This window comes from Rosa chinensis, chromosome 3 (genome assembly GCF_002994745.2).
Source record: "Rosa chinensis cultivar Old Blush chromosome 3, RchiOBHm-V2, whole genome shotgun sequence".
NCBI classification, from domain to species: domain Eukaryota; kingdom Viridiplantae; phylum Streptophyta; class Magnoliopsida; order Rosales; family Rosaceae; genus Rosa; species Rosa chinensis.
Genome location: NC_037090.1, coordinates 27,991,800 through 28,014,442, shown reverse-complemented (window position 1 = coordinate 28,014,442; position 22,643 = coordinate 27,991,800). Strand labels below are relative to the sequence as shown.

General features: G+C 36.5%; 1 protein-coding gene across 2 annotated transcripts; it reads right to left on the bottom strand.

The window, feature by feature from the left end:
• Positions 1 to 11,625: 11,625 nt before the first annotated feature.
• LOC112192780 (protein SEMI-ROLLED LEAF 2) lies at positions 11,626 to 21,668 on the bottom strand. Of its 2 annotated transcripts, XM_024332649.2 has the most exons (20): positions 21,544 to 21,668; positions 21,155 to 21,418; positions 19,842 to 19,916; positions 19,374 to 19,489; positions 18,782 to 18,896; positions 18,535 to 18,663; positions 18,216 to 18,263; positions 17,412 to 17,587; positions 17,113 to 17,309; positions 16,667 to 16,959; positions 16,282 to 16,431; positions 15,763 to 16,185; positions 14,708 to 14,857; positions 13,959 to 14,034; positions 13,464 to 13,591; positions 13,179 to 13,379; positions 12,933 to 13,073; positions 12,631 to 12,753; positions 12,272 to 12,508; positions 11,626 to 12,148 (listed from the first exon to the last, which is right to left on the bottom strand). In XM_024332649.2, exons 2-20 carry the CDS (start codon positions 21,299 to 21,301, stop codon positions 11,981 to 11,983), a joined length of 3,093 nt encoding a protein of 1,030 aa, XP_024188417.1. In that variant the 5' UTR covers positions 21,302 to 21,418; positions 21,544 to 21,668; the 3' UTR covers positions 11,626 to 11,980. The 2 variants fall into 2 exon arrangements, with proteins under 2 accessions (XP_024188417.1, XP_024188419.1); XM_024332651.2 differs by lacking the exons at positions 19,842 to 19,916; positions 21,155 to 21,418; positions 21,544 to 21,668 and having other exon boundaries at positions 18,782 to 18,910; positions 19,374 to 19,482.
• Between the last annotated feature and the right edge of the window lie 975 nt (positions 21,669 to 22,643).

The window sequence follows — 22,643 nt, the reverse complement described above, 5'->3', positions numbered from 1 at the left end:
GTAGGGTTTTTAATGAAACTTTGCTGTGGCTTGGAGTTACACATTCTTTCTTTCCTCTTTGTTTCGAATTTGTTTACGTTTTAATCTTACAACCAGTATTCAAACTGTAATGTGTTTAAGCTAGCCACCCTATTTTTCAACTCTTGAGCTGTGAGTCTTTACGATTTTAAAATTAACTTTGAGTATTATAAAATGAATTATAACCCAATACAATGCCACACCATTAAATATCACTATTTTGATAATCCTACTTTCTAATGCCATGCAATACCAAACATGGTTAAAAATTTGGTGCAGATTAAGACCCCCCACGGGAATTTTGGACAACCTCATAACAGAAGGGGGTGTATACTAGTTCCATGATATCTTAGTGACTTCTCAAAATGAAGACTAACATTGAAAACATGCCAAACTCTGTCCTATAGTTACGTTTGTTAAGCAATTGATGTGGAGTAATGTCCTTTTTCTTCTCTTAGTTTTTGACTGGCCAAGGTGTGGACTTGAGTGGTATATGGTAACGAGAAAGTGTGCAGGGATTTACTCTCCTTCAGTTGGCAATTCAAGGTGTGGACTTTAGGACCTTAAAGTGTAGGAAAGTAATTAGACACGTTTTCTTTACTTTTTCTTCTTTTCCTTCTCACCTTCCTAAAGTTGTAGAGTTTGAATAGTTTTCTTGACTTTTCCTTCTTTTCCTTCTCACCTTCCTAAAGTTGTAGAGTTTGAATAGTTTTCCTTACTTTTCCTTCTTTTCCTTCTCACCTTCCTAAAGTTGTAGTCTTGTAGAGTTTGAAAGTGCTAGTTCATAGCGGTCCAATTTCTTCTGAAAGCTACGTTCTTCTACAATTAGAGCCTCTCGAGCTCATCACAACTTGCACCGATTTAGTTTTTTGGATAGAGGCCCAACATCGAACGATGTCGTTTCACAAGACCGCTTGGCAATTGGATTTCAATTTCGGCCGAATTATGGTTTAAAACATTTCAATCAGTCCATATTAATTAAAAGTTTTTTCTCCAGAGGTCGTCTGTCAAATAGGTTTGTCTAAGAAAACCCTAGAATTTACATTCCATTGTAGGGATATTCCTTTCCAGTCGTGGAAAGATAGAAATCTTAGTACAGCGGTAACTGTTACAATAGCTCCTGGTTAAATTTAGATTCTTCTGCTTACATTTTCAGACGATGATATGTATTAGTGCTTTCGAGGAGTACTAACTGTGTTCCCTAGGAGTTCAATAGCTCTTGGGGTTTTTAAATTCAAGTAATTTTCTTTTTTGTTTGTGTAATTTTTGACAATTTTAAATGGTTTGTTTCTTTTCAGTGTTTCTAGAATTTCAAGATGCCGGACACTATAGGAAGGGTCTGCATGCCCCCAGACAATCGGGTACATAGTAGTGTTGCCCTTCAAATTCATGGTATATGGCAGAGTACAATTGGGTACGATCCCTATGCACCTCTGCTGCATTTGTCAAACTCAAAACCAGATGCTGAGAATGCATATGCTAGCTACCAAGCCCTTCTCTAACTCGCTCGTATAACTGGGCCGAATGCTGATGAGGTTCGTGGGCAGTGGCGGATCCAGGATGTATATTTGGAGTGGGCTGAATTCAAGGCTTTTTAATAAGAATTTTTTTTTACTATCAATAATGCTTCTAAAAATTTTGAGACTAAATTGTAAAGGAATACTATTAGAAATTGATGTAACTAAAGAAAACAAGACAGTAGAAATATTAGCAAGCTACATATACCCCCTAGATAAGATTTCAAAACACAAAAAACTCCACAACATTTGGTTTTAAACACTTAAGGACAAAAGTTTACACTAAAGGACATTTTACTTATGAGGTAATTTTGCTTCCTCTTAAACCTTTTTCTTTGTCTTTAGTAAAATTAAAAATAGACGGAGCGTAGTGGGTCCATGCACTTGAATTTGTTTATCTAACATACTGCAGGTATAAACCTATCTTCCATACTCGAAGGTAAACAATTAATTTTCACTATTCATAATTTCAATCCTTTCCAGATTAGATTTGCTTGCTATCTGCAGCAGAACTAGTAACGAATTAGCAGAAGAAAAAGAAAAGTTAAAAAAGTTAAAAGATTTTAGATCGAGACTTAGAAGGGATACTCCAGGTTATTGGGATATTATCTTCACAGTCCAAGAAAGAATTTATAAAATAGAAAAGGATATTGAAAATATCCAATATACTCTTAAAGATGAGTAAAAACCTCTTGATTATTGGAGCATTGGTTAGATCCGCAATTTACTAGTATCAGAGCTTGCTGAAAAAGTTCAAAATGGGAAGGGATATTTCCCGTATACCCAAAAATTCCATGTATTGTGCCCAAATGCACCAACCTTTTCGTATCTTACTATTTGCTTAGGAAAAGACTAAAAGGGGTAGTATCCTATGTTGTCCTGAGCTTTTAGATCTTTTGTCTACTTTAGAAACTTTGTTTAAAAACAAAAATGAAAACAAGACTAGCCTTCAACATGCCCAAGTTTTTCACCTAACGGCTCCCTGCCTAGCGGTTACTTTAACAGGCAGAATCACTGCTGCTTGTCTGAATCTTAATTTTAAAACTGGTTTTTCTGGTAGGCAAAACGTTTAAAACTTCAGACTGCATATAGGAAATGGATAGTGATAGCTATGGATAGAATGCAAAACTATGAAACAGATAGTGATTGCTAAAGATAGAATGCAAAACTATGAAACAGATAGTGATTGCTAAAGATATTTAATTTTGCTACTTTTGACAAAATGGGTGGGTAATTCTTATTTTATTTATTCAATAGAAATACATGCTAGAGATCCAGAGCCTCATTCTTAGGTAAACAGCAAAAGGCTGTTTAGCTATCCATAAGAATGAGAACAGGTACTTACTAGTAATGAAAGCACACTACTGCACACCGAACAGGAAGAAAAAGCACACTGCTACTATGGCTTTCTTACTTCTTGAGAGAAGACTCTTCTACTCAATTTTCTGATGCTTACAAATGGAACTTAAAGCTCCTTATATAGGGAACGGAACTCAAATTAGTATTCAAAATATAAAAATGTACATAACAACTCCGTGAACTTCTGCTTTTCTGAGTGCTCCTGCTGGTGGAGGTCGTTCAGGGAAAAGCCAAAAGTCTTGGTAGGTGAGAGGTGAAATGTTTTTTACTTTTCTTTTGGAAAAAGCAAAAGTCTTAAAGACAACAATTGCAATTTTGGTGCTATTCTTCTTCACCCGTGACTACTTCACATATTCTCATCCGTTTCTGAATTGTGGCCAAAGACAAAGGAGTTGTTGTCTGTCTGGGCCATTCTGACTGTTGTTGCATTTTCTTCGACGTCTGTATCAACATACATCTTGTAGTGGTTGTCAGTTTCAAGTCTTTCCACCCATTGCATGTATGCCATTGTCGAATCTATCTCTTTTCTGGTGAGAGATAGAAATAGGTCACTGCTGACTACGTCAGGATGATCGTAAGCAGTGATAATAGTTTTCTCTCCTGCTGCCAGGACGGTATTGCTGATGTCTTCTGAGATGATCTTCTTGATGTACTCCAGGGTCATGGCCTTCATCCATGGGATGCTTGAATTTGGTTGGCCATTGTACCCAACACAGGCAGGCTGCAGATATTTCTTTTGGATAATTCTCACATAGTGATATGGAGAAATATACTCAACCTCACCGTTTGCCTTTTGGATCCATTCTGGAGGAGTGGATCTAAACTTCAAACGAAGCATACAGTCATTTTTTTCTAATTTTTTTGACTGTGTTGACAATGATAGGCGGCAAACCCTTCAGATCATCATTTGTTTTAGTCCACAGATTATGGACAAAACCATTTTCAACAAGCCAGAGCTTGTGTTCTTGAGGATGTTCACTCTGAACATTGACTAAGTATCTCCCAACATAAGGTCCTGCAATGATAAAGAGAGTTGGGGGAACTCGATCTTCAGAATTATGACTTTCTATCAGACTATGGAATTCATGCCAGTCTGATTCATTGAGTGCCATGATAGGGACCCTAGCACTTTCAGGGCTTTCAAGGAAGTGAATTTTTTTTTTCTTACAGCACTCTGCTGTGTATGAATTTCTTCAAACTGTGGCCTAGCATTTTCATAGAGTTCTTTAGCTAGTGCAAAGAGACCTGGGAACATCAGACCACTGCTTCTTTCTTGAAAGACAAACAAAAGATTATCCAGGATTGCCTTCTGGTGATAAGCTAGTCTCCTGCCAGTTCTGAACACAGGAGTATCAAAAGTTCTTAATTCATAATTAAAAACATTTATAACTCCAGTTGGAGTTGGTCTACTTTTTGGCAAAGTACGTAGCAGCCATCAACGGTCTTGATGAGTCTTTACCGTCTGCCGTTTGAGACGGGCTAGCCAATCTTTTACCCTGGGATTGATCAGTTGTGGCTAGTCCTTTTGGACTTAGCAGAGGCCTTTTGAGGATTTTTTCTTTGGGATCCTTTTCAGGTTCATGTTCTTTCCTAGTTCTTCTGCTTCTGGGATTACGACCTTCGTCGTCATCTCTTTGGCTAAACATTGCCATTTCTCTAGTCAATGCGTCTGGAAGATAATTTTTGTTTCCTGCAATTAATTCAACATTATAATCATATTGGTTAAGAAATAATTGCCAGTTTGCTAATCTTCCTCTATCAGCAGCTTTGTCAAGTTTAAAATTTTTGAAATTCTTTACTCTAGCACAATCGGTGCGGATAGTAAAGGGTTTTCCAAGAAAGCTGGAGAATTTAAAATTATTTTTTTGACAGCCAAAATTTCTTTTTCCCCTATAGGATAATTTAGTTCTGCAGGGCTGAACTTGCCACTACAAAATTTGCAGATTTTTTCAATGTTAGTTCCGGGCGTTTTTGCCAGAACCACTCCGGACCAATAATTATCACTCTCATCTGTTTGGAGGATAATTTCATCATTCTCTTCTGGATGTTGAAGAGGAGGGAGATTTTTGCAGAGATTTTTTATCTGCTTCACAATTTTTTCATCATCTTCTGAGAAGTTCCATTTTCTTTTGGAACTTGTCTTAGGAGATAACATTGCTGTTAACCTTGAGATTTTGGGAATGAAATCTCTCCCATAATTTATGACACCAAGAAATCTCTCTAGGCTCTTAGCATCAGGAATTCTATCTGGGAATTTCCAGATCTTTTCAAGGATATGAGGTCGAAGTTTTATCACTCCATTTTTGATATTTATTCCTAGGAAATCAACTTCATCGACGATAAAGAAGATTTTCTTTTCACCTAGGATAATTCCATGCTGAACTATCAGCTTCACAACCTCGTGGAGGTGTTTTACGTGTTCTTCTCTGTTTTTGGAGAAGACCAGAATGTCATCTATATAGACGACGCAGAACTACGCAACATGTTTGAAGATGTTGTCTATTTTTCTTTGGAAGATTGAGGGAGCTTGCTTTAGACCAAAAGGCATTACCAACCATTCGTAATGACCTTGTGGTGTTCCAAATGCAGTGAGAGGAATACTCTCAGGATGCATCTTGACCTGCCAAAAACTCGACTTTGCATCGAATTTCGAAAAGACTTTGGCTCCTCTGAGCTGGTTGATCAATACTCTTACTTGAGCAATTTGATAACCGTCTTTGACAGTCTTCTTGTTGACATCTCTGTAGTCAATCACCATTCTATCTTTTCCTCCTAGATTTTCTGCATGATTTCTCACATAGAATGCTGGAGCATGATGAGGGCTAGTGGAAGGTTGAATTAATCTCTTGTTTAGGAGATCTTCAATATCTTTTCTGAATTCCTTTTGATCTTCCTCTTTGTACTGAGGAATGGCTTTGACATGACAGATGGCATTCATGTCATGCAATCTTAATTCACAGACCACTGGGTCTTTTTCCCAAAACTTTTGAGGATCTGTATCGATATTCTGTTCGAGTAGTTTCTTGATTTTATCAAGAGTGGGAATTTTCTGAGACTCAAGCTTATTCTGAAAGTGCTTGAGGTTATGCTCATGGATGAAACTAGCTTCTTCATCTTCACTAATTCCTTCTTCTTCTTCTTCAGAAGATTCTTGAACAAGTAATTCTTCTTGTTGTTTGATTTGGAGTATCGGCTCGAATTTGGGTTTGTAGGGGGTAAGATCACCACTATTCTGTTGTGATCTCTGATACTGAGTAGTAAAACTAGGACCTACTACACTTTTTGCTTGTGTAAGTCGGTTGGCCCAAAACACCCTTTCTCCTTTTCTGAAGCCTATCGCTTCTTCATCCTGAATGAATCTCTGTTGGAGAATAAAATCATTTCCCAACAGGAAATCTGATGCTTGGCCTTCAGATTGCCAAATATTCTGGATGATAAATATTCCTCCACCAATGGTGATATGAACATTTTTTGCTACTTTATTCATGGTGAGATGGCTTCCATCAAATGTAACGCCAGTAGCAGATTTTTTCTTATCTTCTTTCCAGAGTTCATTTGGAATTGCAAATCTCTTTGCAACAGTGAATCCTGATCCGTTATCTACAAAGGCATGTAGATGATATTTTTTGTGATCAAGGAACTTTAGCCCAATCTCTATGTAGTTGCTGTATCTACTGGTAGAGACGACTTTCGATTGTTGGAGCTCATTTTCCTGAGCTTGTTCCTTTGGAATAAATGGTTTGCATTCTTCTGGAACAATTTCTGTTGGTTCAACCAGTTCGATATCTTCATCGATTTTTTCTTCACCGATGATTTCTTCCTTTATTTTTGAGGAAGATGGTTCCATGATTTCTTGGAACAGAGTTTCTACTTCTTTCTCTTTTTGCTCAGAGAAATATTCTTCATATTCTTGTTCAACCAGTTGGCTGACAATGCCGTTCTTGGTTTTCCTTCTTGCTTCAGCTATGAAGCATTCTTTGTGATAAGTCTTTTTTGACTCTTCACAAAACATAGGGAGACCATTTTTTTCGTGACATAAACAGTTGTCACATATGAATGTACCAGGGTTCACCTGATAAGAAGACATTAAAGATTCTGTCTTACTTTCTTCCTAGTTTTTGATTCTCAAGACATTCATTTGTCTGGATTCGAAGTACTCTACTTCAGAATCTGTCTCAGACTCAGATGAAGTTTCTTCAGACCAGGCAGAATAGACTGACCTGTTGTCATCTTCATCATCAGAATAGGCTATTTCGTAGCCTTTCATATTTGCTATTTCTACTATTTGCTCATATTCTTCGAAGAGAGCTTTAGTAGATCTTTTACCCTTTTCCGGGCATTCATTGGCATAGTGCCCTTCAGCTTTACATAACCAACATCTGCAAGCTTTCTTGCTTGGTTGTTTATGCTGATAAGTATTCTTTTTTTTCTTGAAGAATTTCTTTTTAGGATCTTCTTCCTGCTGTTTCTTGTAATTAGAACTCTTCTTGAATTTCCAATCCTTTTTCTGATTACTCTTTTTGAATTTTTTAGAGTAATATTTTTCTTTCTTTTTTCTGTGGAATTTGGATTCATGACATCCCCAATTTGTGGGCATATCCAGTATTTCGTAACAGAAATTCTCAACTCCTTTGAGTTGTTTCTTGTCCATCTTAGCTCTAAGATTGGCTTTGCATTGTTCTTTTAGTAATTGCCGGATTCTGTCTGCAATTCCCCCAACTGAAAATCTTTCAATTGGTTTTTCAGCTATGCTTTCTCTCACAGCTGTTCTCCATGGTTCAGGGAGTTTCCTGTGCAATAGATTAACTGGATCAGTATTCTCTAGTTCTCCAATTGTACAGTAATATTCTTGAAATTCATTCAAGTATTCTTCAAAATATCTCATGTCACAGATTTTGAGAGCATAGATATTTGATTTTGCCGTTTGTTTGGCCTTTTCACTCAGATTTGAGAGATCTCCATAGAACTGATCGTACAGGGGTACTGCAAAATCATACGGAGACTTTGAATTTTTGATTTCTTCGAGCCAGTCTCTTCCTCTGGCAGTTTCTTTGAAAGACAGATAGTACTTTTTTGCTATTCCAGTAAGAGTAGTTTCATAGTATACCTGCAAATCTGGTGCTTCAAATTTTCCAAGGGTAAGTGTAGAAGCCATCATCAGGCTATCTACCCATTGGTCAATGGTTTTTCTTTTGTCTAGACTCTTGTCTAGATTTAACCAGATGCCATAGTTCGTGATTGGAACTCTGGGCATCTTGTCCTCTGGGACAAATCTTTGGGAATTCATTCCCCTTTTTTACCTGTGGGGGCTTTCTGAAGTGGGAGTTTTATTTTCTCTCTTTCTCTGCTAATGAAAGTTCTGGAGCTTTCTCCTTCTTCCATTTCAATATCTTGGTAAGGAAAGACTTTTCTTGTCTTTTTGATTTTGAACTCTTTCATTTCTTCGATTAGTTTTTCTAATCGTTCAGGATTTTCACAGAATTCTGCTTCTTCATAGAGTTCATAGAGCCTCTCTGCTCTGAACATATTGACTGGTCTGTTTAGATCAGCTTCCAGTTCTTCTTTAGATATTGGTTCTTCAATAGTGGGTTTTGTACCACTAACACTAGCTTCTCTAGTGCTATAGCTTCTTCTGAGAAGATTTTTATTTATCCTGAGGTTCTCAGGACAGACATCACTTTTTCTGTGATTGTCAAAATTGAGATTGATTTCTCCAGTCTTTCTACTTTCATAAATTTTTGCTTTTGCTCTTTCTGGTAGCTTTTTTGGACCGGATAATTTCCATTCAAGAGGAAAAGTCACTTCATTCCAAGTAACTTTATGAATCTGTTGTGAATGGTTCTTCTGATTGGTGAGGAAACCAGTAGTAAGACCCGCAATTGAAATATGCTACTTGATCACATAAGGATGCCTCAAGTGTTCCCAACAGACTAGCTTGGAAGTCTGTTAACCTGTTATCTTGTAGGACACATAGAACTGAACAGTCTATGCCTTCCCGTGCAAGCAAATTTATGCCTACTTGGACTGCTCCAATATGCATAAATTGATATTTTTTTGCTTGAGCTCTTGCAACTTCTGAAGGAGTGATCAGTAGAAGATCAGTTTCTCCTCCTGCTGTAGCGGGGGTTGTAATTTCTAGTAGTTTAAAATAATGGCTATCCATTAGATCAAACTTTCCCCTCTTGTAGATTTGTTTAAAATCTAATTTTGGGATTGAGGAGTTTTTTACCTCTTGTTCAATTTCGTTGAATTCGAATTCTTCTGCATTTAGGAGCTGTACTCCTTTCTTTTTTCCAAAGATGCTTAACATCTTGATATCTCTTTTTTCCGGGTTTTCATACCGGATACTAGTATGACTAGTAGATGGTTCCAGAAAAATCATGTTTGGAACAAGATTTGTGTCTGGTTTTTCTAATGGTTTGAATCCATTAGCTTTCTTTGTTTTTAGTGTAGGCACTTTCTTGTCCTTCAGTATATTTTTCATAGAATCAAGCGTTTTTTGCTGTTCATTGATTTTTCTACTGACGACTGTCAGCTTTTCTTCTTCCGTTTTTGGAAGTTCCTTGATATAATCCAGTTTGTTTTCCAATCTTTCCAATTGGTGGATTATAGCAGGTAATTTTTCTAGATGAGTTTGACATCTAGATAATTCTAGTAACAACCTCTGATATTTCTCATCAGAGGAATTTAGTAGAGAATTTATTTTCTCTAATAACAATTCTGACATTGCCCCCATTTAGGAGGGGTTCTCCTTTGAGCTATTTTACAAGCTCTGATACCACTACCAGTGCTTTGCGGATCTAACCAATACTCAAATAATCAAGAGGTTTTTGTTCCTCTTCTAGAACATATAAGAGATTATCAATATCTTGTTCTATTCTATAAATTTTGGTTTAAAGTCTGTAGATGATATCCCAATAGTTGGGAGTTTCTCTATTAAGACTTTCTCTATATTCTTTCAATTTTCTCAATTTTTCTCTCTCTTTTTGCAACTCTTTGCTAGTATTTTTACAGATAGCATTCAACTCAAGTCTGTCGACAATCGAAATTATGAATAGTAAAAAGTACTGTTTACCTTTGAAATAGAGGATGAATTCTATCACACTTCTGTTTAAACAAATACCTTTAAGAATGGGTCCACCACGTTTCATCAAATGTAAACAATATTAAACATATTATAAACTAAAGCAAATAATCAACAGAAGGGTACTGATGGTATGAAAAATGGATAAGTTGGGTAGATAGGAAAGAAAAGGACAGGAGGCTGGGTGAAGAGGAATAAAACTAATTTGTTGGGGTTTTTGGGAGGTATTTTGATAGAATCCGGGTGTATGAGCATTAACCCAAATGGGAATCCCTAATGGGACAATGTCTGAATTAATATTAGAGAAGTTGAATTCTCTGTTAGAATTTTTTTTGATGAGAAACATTAGAATATGATAAAAGAATTATCTAGATGTCAAGATCATCTAAAAAAACGTGCCAGATCTAAAAAAACATGCCAGATATAATCTCCCAATTGGAAAAAATTGGAATACAAACTAGATTTTATCAAAGAACTTCCAAAAAGGGAAGAAGAACAGCTAACAAGGTGGATATGAGACCGAAAAGTGACCTTAAACTCTAACTTCGCACTTTTATTTCAGAGCAAGGCCTCGCTCTAGATATATATATATATATATATATGTGTGTGTGTGTGTGTGTGTGTGTTTATCGAGAGGCTCATTAAAGTGATTTAAAGGTCTCAACAGTCATATTTGAAAATTGATAGTTTTTACTGATTATGGTGGTGGTTTCTTTCCTGGACCTCAAACTTGATAGTCCTTAATGTTAATGATGCCTTGATGAATAAATATCTTGTTTGATGTCGATGAATCATGACTTGTTGGTTAATTGACTTAACTAACATTCTAGAAATCACAGGTTCAAATCTTCCTTTCATCAAGGATGGAAGAAATAATATATATTTGGTTAGATTTTGAGGATAAAAGAGATGAGAAAAAAATATATAAAGATTTTGTATGATACTAAAACAATATAGTTGCAAAAATTTTGAACTTGAATCTTTCTCTTGGTCAACTGATAGAACGGCATAGAGGAAAAACTCTGACCAAGCTCTGTTAGAGTATGCTCGACGGCAGTTGTTTCAACAAAATTTCTTCTTCATGGTTGGTAGTAGTGAACCTCCAACTAGGAGGACAGGGATTTGTTCCCTTCTCTTCTTTGTTTGGCTTGAAAGCCCAGCGATTTTTCGAGGTTCCAATGTGATAGTTTTTGAATGTTGGGGACCAAAGTGTGAAATGTCCCAAACATCAGGGATTGTTTGAATGTTAGAGACCAGAGTGTGAAATGTTCCAAACTTCAGGGATTGTTTGTGATAAAAATTCTAGTTTTTGCATGTAAATTTAATATGTGGTTGAAATCTATTTGTTTTTCAAAGTCCTTTACGTAAGCAGGACTGATAGTTTCCATCCATATTGACTCTGGCAAATTACCCTTCAATTTCTATGTAGTTAAAACCCCTGGTATTTCCACCTCTATATTTTGAGACCTCCATCAGGAATAGACAACTGCGAGGTAGATGTTCCAGCCAAATTTTATTCTCAGAAGACACGCAACTAAAGATATTACATGAGTTTGCAACAAGAGTCCTCAGAACTATAGAAGAAATTAAACCAAAGTGAATATCAAATAATAGGAGTTAAGTTTGGAATGTACATACGTTAAGATGGATAGTGACAAATAAATTGACTTCTGAAAAATAAATTAACTTTTGTACAAAAAAACGTTTAAATCACTAACAGAGAAGCTAGAAGGCTGCAGAAACTTGAGATAATCAGGGAAGAAGCAATATAATAAGGCTACTTCCTCATGACTATCGTCTACAGTATTGGAAAAGGAAAAGAATGAAAGAATTGGAAATGAAAAGCTAACAACTTTCGCTGATCTTTGATAACAACAGTCTCTTTACAAAGCCTAGAGAATAATTAACCCCAACAAAAGAAAAAGAAAAAAAGAATAGACATGCTCAGAGATGCTGACCCTTTTGAGCTTTTTACCACCTTTCCTTGCATACCTCTACAGAGTCAGCAACCGGCAGCTTTTAAGAAGTTATCATATGGATTTGAGGCTGGTAGTCTGAAGGAGGAGTGGGGATTATGCTGGTATTCCGCTGCACAAAGCATTGGGACATGGCCTGGGGTTGGCGGTAGTTTGTATGAAGTGGCAGTGTGGTCAGCAAAAGCATTACCGCTCTGCATTTTATTGCGCACAAACAGACTCAAAAACCTTACAGTATATATGAATTATTCATAGCGTCAAAGATGTGATTGAACTAACACAAGTATGCATAGTTTTGAGTTATGGCCAGAAAGTACCCTATGGGAACCAATGCCTATATAAGAATCGGGCGTTGTCTCTTGCAGGTAGTCATTATGATTTTGTAAAGAGAAGTTCATCAAACATTCCTCTTTCTTTTGAGAACTCATGAACTTGGACATCTTCTGCTGCTTTCCTAGCAGAAGTGCCTCACAGTGGCCGGCCATTTCCTTGTAAGATACATCAGGTTTAGTTGAGACTGAAAACCTTCCAACTTGATTTGCTGTCTCCTGGACCTGAATGCATAAAGAATGATATCAAAATATTGATGGTGAATCTTGCTTGATAAACAAACCAACAAATATTTGTGTTTCTTCTAAGCAATAAAAACTAAGATAGCATGTAGCGGCTAACATACCGATTCCATTAGTTGATTAACATTCAAAAGAATGGGAAGATCCATAGACAACTCTACACTATTCTGGTGGCTATTAGATGAGCCTGGAACAGAATCATCTTCCATTGAAAATAATGGAGCATCCTGCAACAAGAGAGTAAAATTATAAGTCTGCTATTTGCAAGCATGAATTAACCTAGACAACTTTTTGCTTACCACCTCTAAGTGAGGTGTGGCGGTAAGTCGCTTGGACGATCCTAGCAACAACAGAAAACAAAAAGAAAAAGAAAAATAAAAAACAGAAATCTATGCTGGATTCTTACCTCCTTAATAGATTCGCTATTTGTGAAATCAACCTGATAAAGTTTTTTCGGAGCTTCCGTGAACAATTGTGCTCCTAGTGGACAGATATCATCAGGTATGAAATCATTGAGCAACTCCTCCTTTATAGAAGACAATTCAGACTGCATATAAATAGCTCCACTAGTCATTATAAATATTATAGCATAACTAACATTCTTCTTTTACTATCTATGGGTCCAACACATTTTAATTGTCTTGAGGCTTACTTCTGACAAATTGTCCAAGCTCTTCACAATTGCAGAAGCAAATGATTCCCTACTCTGCTCTTCAGTAATCACTATTTGTGACAGAGATTTTAATGCCAAATTGTCATCTTCCTTGGATCCATAGAGATATGTGGGATGGTCAGGTCCAGCCTTAACAGCCTGTAACTTGTACTCTTCAACCAGATGTAGGAACGGATCAACCTGAATTTATATAATGGTGTTATGTCTACTTAAATGCACAACGTAACCTATGTCAATAAGTGTCTTCTGAATCAAATTAGATACCTTTTTATCCGTCAGTGCTGCCTTGACTCTATCAACCAGAGAGAAAAAATTGTATGCTTTTGATAAAAATAGAATCATTGAAGTTGCCAGGGTAAACAGGGACCTGCGACGCGATGGTGGCAATGGCCCTGAAATGAAACAATCAAAGTGGCTTGAACTAACAACCTGATATGCAATATCGAGCTTCTTCATATTTTCTTCGATTATAAATGACAATGAATGCTGCAAGAACATCTACGAATAAAACATTTATTCGTACTTAACCGCTGTTTACTTATTCATCTTTTATATCTCTCTTTCCTTCCTTCAAAAGGATTTATTGATTACTTTTTTCATGTCTTCATTCCTATCTAACTAATATTAATAAATGGAAACAACTAGCAAGTTAGTATCTTATCATCAACGTAACCAAGTAACTATAGTATCTTATCATTAATGGAAACAAAGGCATAAATCAAATGATGCTCGTTAATTTGGACATACTGTGGGGCTTACCTCCTTCAATAAGAGAAATATTTTGTAAGGAAAATGCCAGCTGAAAACTTCGAACAAGAACCTCAATGCAGGAATTCTGGAAGGAATAAAAAATAAGAAGAAAGAACAGGGGAAATTTTAAAGGTCATCATGAGTAGAATACAGGATAATGAATATAGATGATTCTACTTCTAACATTTACTTGAGAACTAGAGTTTCTCATGGTGAAAATACTCTCTTAAACAGAGCGGCCTAAGAAGTAGGAATGACCTACCAAGAGTTTAAATAAGTTATGGAAGACGAAACAAATTCCTATTATATCCATCTTTAGAAACTTTATGGGTATATTCAAAATAAAAATTGATAAGCCCCCCCCCCCCCCCCCAAAAAAAGCTGCGAAAGAATAAAAGGTCATCTCTCATTCCAGTACAATTACACAATAGAATGTCATAATAATTATAACTGTTCTGAGATTCCTATGCATGTGATTGAATGTCTAGAATTAATCAACCTTTCCTGATGCCACAATCAGTTGCATAAGAATGGGATTAAGGCAATAAAGAATAGATTAAAGAATTTCAGGCAAAGGAACAAATGCTCTTAATATTTTAGTCGAACTAAAATGACCAAAATTCCTGTAAATCTCCAGTAATAATTCCAATAAAAAGTGGCTTCAGTGACTCCCCTGCTTGCAAATATATTAACTTCTTTAACATCTTAAGCACTAAGAAGATATTATTAAACATGATATAAGTACAGACTACCATTACCTTGGCCCGAGAGAAGAGTAATACAAGGCTGTAGGTATGAGCAATTGCTTCATAGTTTTCAGGCATGTTCCCAGGAGAGATGGATTGTGCCGAAATTGATAAAAGCAAGAGAGTTATCTGGTGGCTGCTCAACCTGAGGGAATTAGCCTCCTGTGATTTAAGAAATATAAATGGTAAGGATAAACTAATCATTTTTGTTACATAAGACTCAATCATTGAACTCCTATATATGCTTTTATGGACTGTGCCAACAATGAATATCAAGCTAGTGGCTAACACCATCCCTCATTTGCAGCCTCATCCTGCACTGGAGAGGCAGACAGAACCAAACAGATAGAAACATATAGGTACAGCCCCACCCTACATCTTGTAAATCTACAAAGATGTGTGGAGGGGGGATTGGAGGTTAGGACTCAACGCCTTGGCATTTATAGCTACTACCATGTTATGAGACCACTGAATCCTGGATCCCAAAAACTTAAATTGTTATGGAATGAGCGAAGAAAGTCTTGACAAAGTCAACCACTATATAGATACTACAGTTTCAAAACATGTATGCCAGGAGACTGGAACCTGGGACCCCAGTCCAACCATAATCCTGGCAATCCAGTATTCCACTCCATAATCAAATTATAGACACCAAAGTCAAAACACTACTATTTTTTTTTTTTTTGAATGGCAAAACACTACTATAAGAGTGTAGAAATATTTCTGCAAGTTTTTTTTTTTATTCTTAAAAAAGAAATACACACACACACATATGCAAGGTTTTTAATTTTTTAATTTTTTATTCTTCAAAAAGAAAAACGAATGCAAGGTGACTTCCTATACTACTACTCTATGCAAACCTAAATTCGTGCATCACCATTGATAGAGGGCTCATTACCCAAACGAGAAAATGTTCATCATTAAAGAGGTATGTGAACGGTCATGTGAATGAAGGCGGCAGGGCTAAATATGTAACTCCGATGATAAAATAGATAAGATATTTAAATAGTTATTTTGCCATAGACATGCAGATAAATGTTAACAATAAAAAATTTGGAATTACTCACAAGTTCCTTAGTATTGCTCATGGAATTTTCATTTGGTGTTGAAGGTGCAGGCAAGCTTTTCATACTATATGTCCGACTATAAGATGACTTCAATCTGCTCAGAAACCCATTATTGGTATCTCTTTCTTCCCCCTCCGGAACAATGTTTTCATCTTCTTCACAAATACTTTCCCGTGAGGAAATTTTCTCTCTCCTCAGCTTCTCAAAAAGGGCAGCTGAAGAAGAAAACACAGAGACAGTTCTTGAGAGTGTCCTGTGAAGATCAAAGGCCCTTTTTGTCCCGGTATTAGATGAGAATAGATTAGGCGAAACCGAAGATGGCACAAGAACAACAGAGAAGATGCGATGAGCTCCAACACGTGTTTCATGGTCTGGATGAACCATAGCTGGGAGTAATTGGTGAAACAATGCCTCTGGGAAAGCCTATAAACGAATGCACAATAAATAAATTGAAAGTAATTTATTAGACTAAATTTATGTTAACAGAGGAATAAGTACAAGACCATAAATTCTACTTGCCTTGTTTTGATAGGACAAATTTGGTAAGGAAGCTACAATTTGAGCAGTACGATAAATAGCAGCAATTGTAGTTCTGGCTATCACTGTAATAGTTGAAATATTCTCCAGCATAACAGCCATAGCATCAAGAATTGGTCCTGGTTCTCCGATCTGTTCAACAACGATAACTTAGTTGTATGTTATTTATCTTTTTACTTCTGGTAATGTGCACATACGATAAATTCAATAAAAATCGCAAGTGAAATTTAACCATTTGGAAACTTGCAAAGACTCATCAAACTATTTGAACTGAAAAGAGAACTAACACTACAAGAAGAAAGTCTAGCTCAAAACACTACAGGATAATGGATTTGGAGTAGAAAGAGTATTCAGTAACTGTTATCACCTTATATGATAGCTGTACAAGGCACTTATCCACCTCTTCTCTAAAGCATTTGTTCCATTTGATGACATCTGTCCCGAGATTGGCATCATCCAGAGAGCAGTGGATGCTCTTTCTCAAATGCCTCAAGGCATCACTTAAAGCCCCAATTATTGCTACAGAAGGTTCAACCTTGGCATGTAGAGCGAGGGAGGTAGTTACCTCCACTATGTCAAGCTGGATGTTGGGTTGTTTAAGGACATTTTTGTGGTCGAGATGCTTGATTAAGATGGATAGCAAAACATGGGTATTTTGCCCTGCAGCATAGACAGATCAAAGGCTGGATGAGTGCATATGTCAATGGAAGATAGATCAACAGCATTTGTGGTTTGAACAGCTGCATAGGACTACAAAATATGAGTTTAAAAATTAAAGAACTGATTTCTATTCAAAAGTAAATAAATAAATACCAGAATTATCCATTAAGAATTGTATATCCTTTAAGACTGAGATGGCAAGCCCATGTTCAAGAGACCACAAGTTTTCGTTATCAAAGTAGCGGAACAAAGATTCCAGGACACGTCTTATTGTTGTAGCCTCTTTGGCTAACTTTGCCATGTTATGAAGGCAAACCCTGGACCAAAAACAGAGGTTCTTGGCATCTTCCCTATAGTATTGAACAAAAAGAAACATTAATAACTGATATGCAATGATGTATTCAACGAGCAATGTAAGGGTATGCAAATATCTTGTGCCAACAGAGACTTACTCTGATACTTTTAGTTCGCCTATGGCATCCACAATGGCACTCCAAGGAGGAATCCTGATTCTGACATCTTGTGGAGAAACATGACCCTCATCTTTTTGAACTTCCTGCACCCACTGAATCTGCGAACCTTCAGCTTCCTTAAAACCTCCATAGTTTTCCAAGACCACTGCGACAATCTGTTTTCAAACAAGGAAGAGAACAATATCAAGATAATTTAAGGTGGAACTCAGTCCTACCTTAAAGATTACACAATGTGAGGAACCAATGAAACGTCTCCACATAATTATAGCTTTGTATGATGATATTTACAAATAAAAGTGCAAGGTTTAGTCAGTCTTCACTAATAAAGAAGGAGATATTTTATAATATTAAATGTATATACAGAACTGGCCAAAGATATACTCTCCAACTCTCGGTGCTAATTTGTTTTTTCTATCCTTTGTATGTTTTTCTATTCTCTCTGTTAACTGCAATGTGAGCAACATAGCTCACTAAATAATTCCTTTCTTGCTACAACTTTAATACAGACTAAAGTCAGCTGCTATTCTATCAAAACAACATTTCTAAAGAAGTGCCAAAATTGTGACATCCTTTGTATATAACGTTTTTATGCTTCTTCCCCTTTGATCTAAATTTCAAATCCAAATTAAATGGAGCCTTCCGCTAAAACGTGGTCAAAATCCCAAGGTTTGTAGCAAGGAAATTTGAAGGTAACAGCTAGCGTGTAATTAATACAAACTTTTAAAAGTAGACAAATAATATAGTTGCAAGTTGCAAGGGGATAGAAACTTCAGATCTACTTACATTATCGAACTCGACTGATATGTGAGAATTCTCGCCCATAAACCAAACCTACAAAGAAAGTTCAGATATTTCAAACTTGCAGTAGAATATGTAGATTCCGGCTTTAAGATCATGAAAAGCATAATTTTCAAGAGATATCATTTGGAAGTTATTTTCATGGAAAAGGGACAATATTGCAAGATATGTTTAATCAGGTTGGAATGGATACATATAATGAGCACTACAGAGACACTTTTGCACTGTGGATCTCTACACATTCAATGTCAGGATGTTATCCTGAGATATTAAACAGGCAATAGAAAGAATATGAGAAGAATACCATTGAAGAAAGGGCTTGCAGTGCAGCACAACGTAAATTATTTGCCCTTTCATCTTCCCCTGGCTCTTGAGCTATCTGACAGAGTTTCGGAATAAATCCTTCTAAGTTAAACATGTATGTTCCATCCACCTGCAACAATAAGTGAGACAAAATGAGTACCATTGTAAGATATGTTTAATCAGGTTCCAAACATGTAATTTATGAGTAGATAGTAAAAAATATAGACCACAGTACCATATGCACCAACCTGATTATTTACAAAGTCAAAAAGAGTCTGGCATCCTATAATTTGCATTTCATCTTGGCGTGATTGATCCAGAAGGGTATGCATAATGCTGAGCAAGCTACTCGCAAAGAGAGGCCTAAGAAAATGTCACTGAACATAAATCAACAACGTAACTTGATCACACAGAAACACCTACACCTACACACATATATAGTGATAGAGAACATATGATTCCACCTCAATGATTCCAAGTCATCAGTCTGCCAAGCGATATAAGTGATATTAATAAAATTCAGGATAGGAAACTGCCCCTTTCTGTTTAGTTTTTGTTTCCTAGTTAGAGGAATAGTGGTTACTTTAGGGTGTAGAGTACAGTGTCGACTTAGCTTTAGCTTATAGATCCCAGAGGTATTTGTCAAAGCTTTTCAGTCCAAGGATAAAACAAGTGCTTTAGTAAGTAATAATCAATTTGCAGAAAAAAAATAGGAAGAGAAGCAAATGGATCATGCAGTAACATTGAAGTTAACGAATCCAGCAAACAATGAGATATATCAAATCCAAATATTTCCACATATATTTTATATAGAACAAAACTCAAGAAGGATGAACTCACATTTGCTCCTTGCAAGTTATCAGCAATTTCTTGTAAATGCACATGACAATTTTTGTGGATTGAAAATTCTCATTTCTCAATTCTTTGTAACACCTTTGCTCAAGAGAGGTTGTGATCTGCTCACAAATTTGCAACTTTGGTCAGACGTCAAGAACTTTACATATTTATCAGTAGATGGGATTTCCAAAAAAAAAAAGAAAAGGTTTTCAGGAATATATGCTAGATGCAGCTCCTGTAAGGTCTCCAGATTTTGATTAACAATCAACCTCAGAAAAAAACATATACATACTTGTCAAATTGGTCTTCATTACTCGTACAATGATAATAACTTTAAAATAATCATGAGCTAATTCAATTATATTTAAAGGGAAGTTATAGTAAAATATTTTGGTGAAGCGTGTGACTACCAAAGTGGAAGGTCCTGGCTTAGAGGCATTATATTAAGGTTTTGAAAGATATAACTAATACCTTTGGAATCCGCAAAGGATTTTTAGCAGCATATTCACACAATTTTCCTATCTTCCGATCATTTGGTCCTTCTTCCTGCCAAAGTATGACAAACAAATCCCAAATTTGATACTACACACACTAAAAGTCAAGGACAAAAAAGCAAAGGGAAAGACGTGGAATTCACTGGGAAAGAGGAACAACATTGATGCTAAAATGCATAACCAACCTAAACACATGTAAAATATATTTCACTAAGAGCCAAATGTATCACGCTCAATGAAACAAATAATTTATTGAAGATCCAGAAAACTAAGAGCTCAAAGCTGAGTTCCAAACAATGGAACCAAGCCTCCGCTAAGAGAATTATGGAAGACAGTACAGGAGCACTTTGTCTTTTTGAAGGATGCAAAGAAAATATAATTAATGGTTGCTAACCATGATATATGCCACCAAAGAAGAACATATTCCCTTAATGGAGTACCAGACAAATAAATGTTATTACAAAATGGTCTCTGAGGACTCCCCCTTGCATTAGGAATATAAATTACAAGAATGAAAAAAAGGAAAGAAAAAAATTAACAACAAGTATATATATAAAGAGGCTAAAGAAGTATAATCTTGTATAATAATAGTGTAATAGAAAGTTGTTTTTATTGTAAAGTACCTAGTGGAAGTGCCTTCCTTTCTACACCCTATATACGCGAACTATCTTCATTGAAAAAACTAATCGTAATGTCAATAAGAAGGTAAGCATCAAACATTGGAAAGAAAAACACAGAGCATCATACATAAGGTCTATACTTAACAACAACATGGCACACAACACTAAGGATACTCCATTTCTCAAATGCAGATCCATAAACAATTTCAAAATTCCTATAAATTCTTGTGTAAATGAGTATCACAATATTTCAATGTGAGACGTTCTGTCTGCGATCAGTTATCAGAACCACCATCAAATTTTAACGTTACTTTACACGATTGTGTTCAGAAGTTACACAACACGCATTTACACGACAAATAGATTCTTTCCCTAGCCTTGACAGTTGAAACAGGACAGGCAGATTACCGGTCAGTTGGATCAAGTACCAAGCGAGTAGTGAGAATAACTGACAAGAGCATTCAGTTAATATAAGTGTCGAAACTCAACCAATCAAGCCGATTCTCAATCCACTAGATTAGACCATGTAAGGGTCAGTAACAACAAGTCACGGAAACACTTGGATTACTACATGGCAAGTACACCAAAACTTGAACAAATTTACACACAAAAAGCCAAGCAAAAAACATGAATGAAAATTGACTTGTTAAACAAGAAACAAGAGGCGAACCTGGTTTTTGGGGAAAATATCAGCAATGAGCTTCTTGTACCTCTTGACGGGCTGGCGGGACCTGGCACGCAGCCCGGGGCAAAAGAAACAGAGACTGCCGCAAGCAGGCAAAACTTGGCGAGACACTACACCCGAAACCGCGCTCATTTTCGATGATCGCCGTCCTCGGAAAACCTTGTCGCCGTTTCTTTCCCTTCCAAAGCCAACTCCGGAAATTTGGGAAAGAAAGGGCGTTGAGAATTGACACGGGGTTTACCCTCTAGCCTGCGTCATCAACGCCAATTACACCTCAAAACCATCGAAAAAAATTCAAACAAGAATACAAAAAATGCAGGTTTGGAATCGATGGGAAATTGGAATCCAAATTGGGAAGAAGATGATGTCGTTACCTGTGGGATGAATGCCTGCGAGGGCAGGGACCATGATGGAGGCGCAGAGGTGCTGCAGCTCACAAATACATGTACCGGAATTCCAGCGTATTCCACCCGCAACTACTCCTTTTTTTCGCCTTTTTTTATTTTATTTTATTATTATTTAAATTTAAATTAAAAAATTTATTTTCCGGAAATTAACATCCGTCCAGCTCCAGCCTGCACTTCATGATTTTTGAAAACGTCCTGCACGTTTCAACGGTTGGATGTGTGGGCCCCGGTAGGTGGATCTGCTCGGACTCTTTGCTTTTTGGGGGCCCATGATGATTTTGTGGAAGGGAGCTTTTGTCAGCATAGACGTGCTCTCCTGACACTTGTAAATACCTCGACGACAGACTCGAGGACCGGAAAACACAAGACAAAGTTGGGGCATCACTAATTCACTCTCCGGAGTCCCCAAGAAAAAACAAAATATATCAAGTTCTAGAACCATTCTTTTATTAAATACCTATACATTAACGTACTATTTAGTGGTAAACCGACTTCATGCATTGGTACACAAGTTTGTGACTACTTTATTTATGTATTGAATATCTAGACATTGATGTACCGTAAAACTTCTCATTTTTTAAAGGAAATACTAACCTCTTTAGGGCATCTTCAACCGATTGAGTCATGCATTTTAACACCCCAAGCTCAAACTCATCATCTCCAACCCAAGAAAAAAAGGAGTCAAAATGACTCCGTCGTCAAAAGACGATCCAAACTGTGACTATATTTCAAAGGACAAAAGCCAAATTTTTGTTGTGGGCCCATGCTTTTGGCTGAGAAAAAAAAAACCCCACATGCTACGCAACTAGGAGAGGTCTTGTTTGGTTCACAGAAAGGAAAATAATTCCTTTGTCTTTCCCATAGGAAAGGAAATTAAATTTCCCAACAACTTTCCATTCTGATGTTTGGTAAAATAAGAAAAGTTATCAGGAAAGTTGTTAAAAAATTTGTAAATAATATAATAAAATAATATAATAAATGCAAGGAAAGAATGAGGGAAAATGATTACTTTGGGATTTGGAAGGAACCATTTCCCCCAAGGGCGGAATTACGTTTAGGTCCGGGAG

Excerpts from the sequence above, each read along its gene's own strand:
- LOC112192780 (XM_024332649.2), bottom strand. The coding sequence starts at position 21,301 with ATGAGCGCGGTTTCGGGTGTAGTGTCTCGCCAAGTTTTGCCTGCTTGC. Across the intron at positions 17,588-18,215 it reads TATCAGTCGAGTTCGATAAT|ATTGTCGCAGTGGTCTTGGA; the intron begins GTAAGTAGATCT and ends GTTTGAAAACAG. Across the intron at positions 13,074-13,178 it reads GCTTGGACAATTTGTCAGAA|TCTGAATTGTCTTCTATAAA; the intron begins GTAAGCCTCAAG and ends ATTTATATGCAG.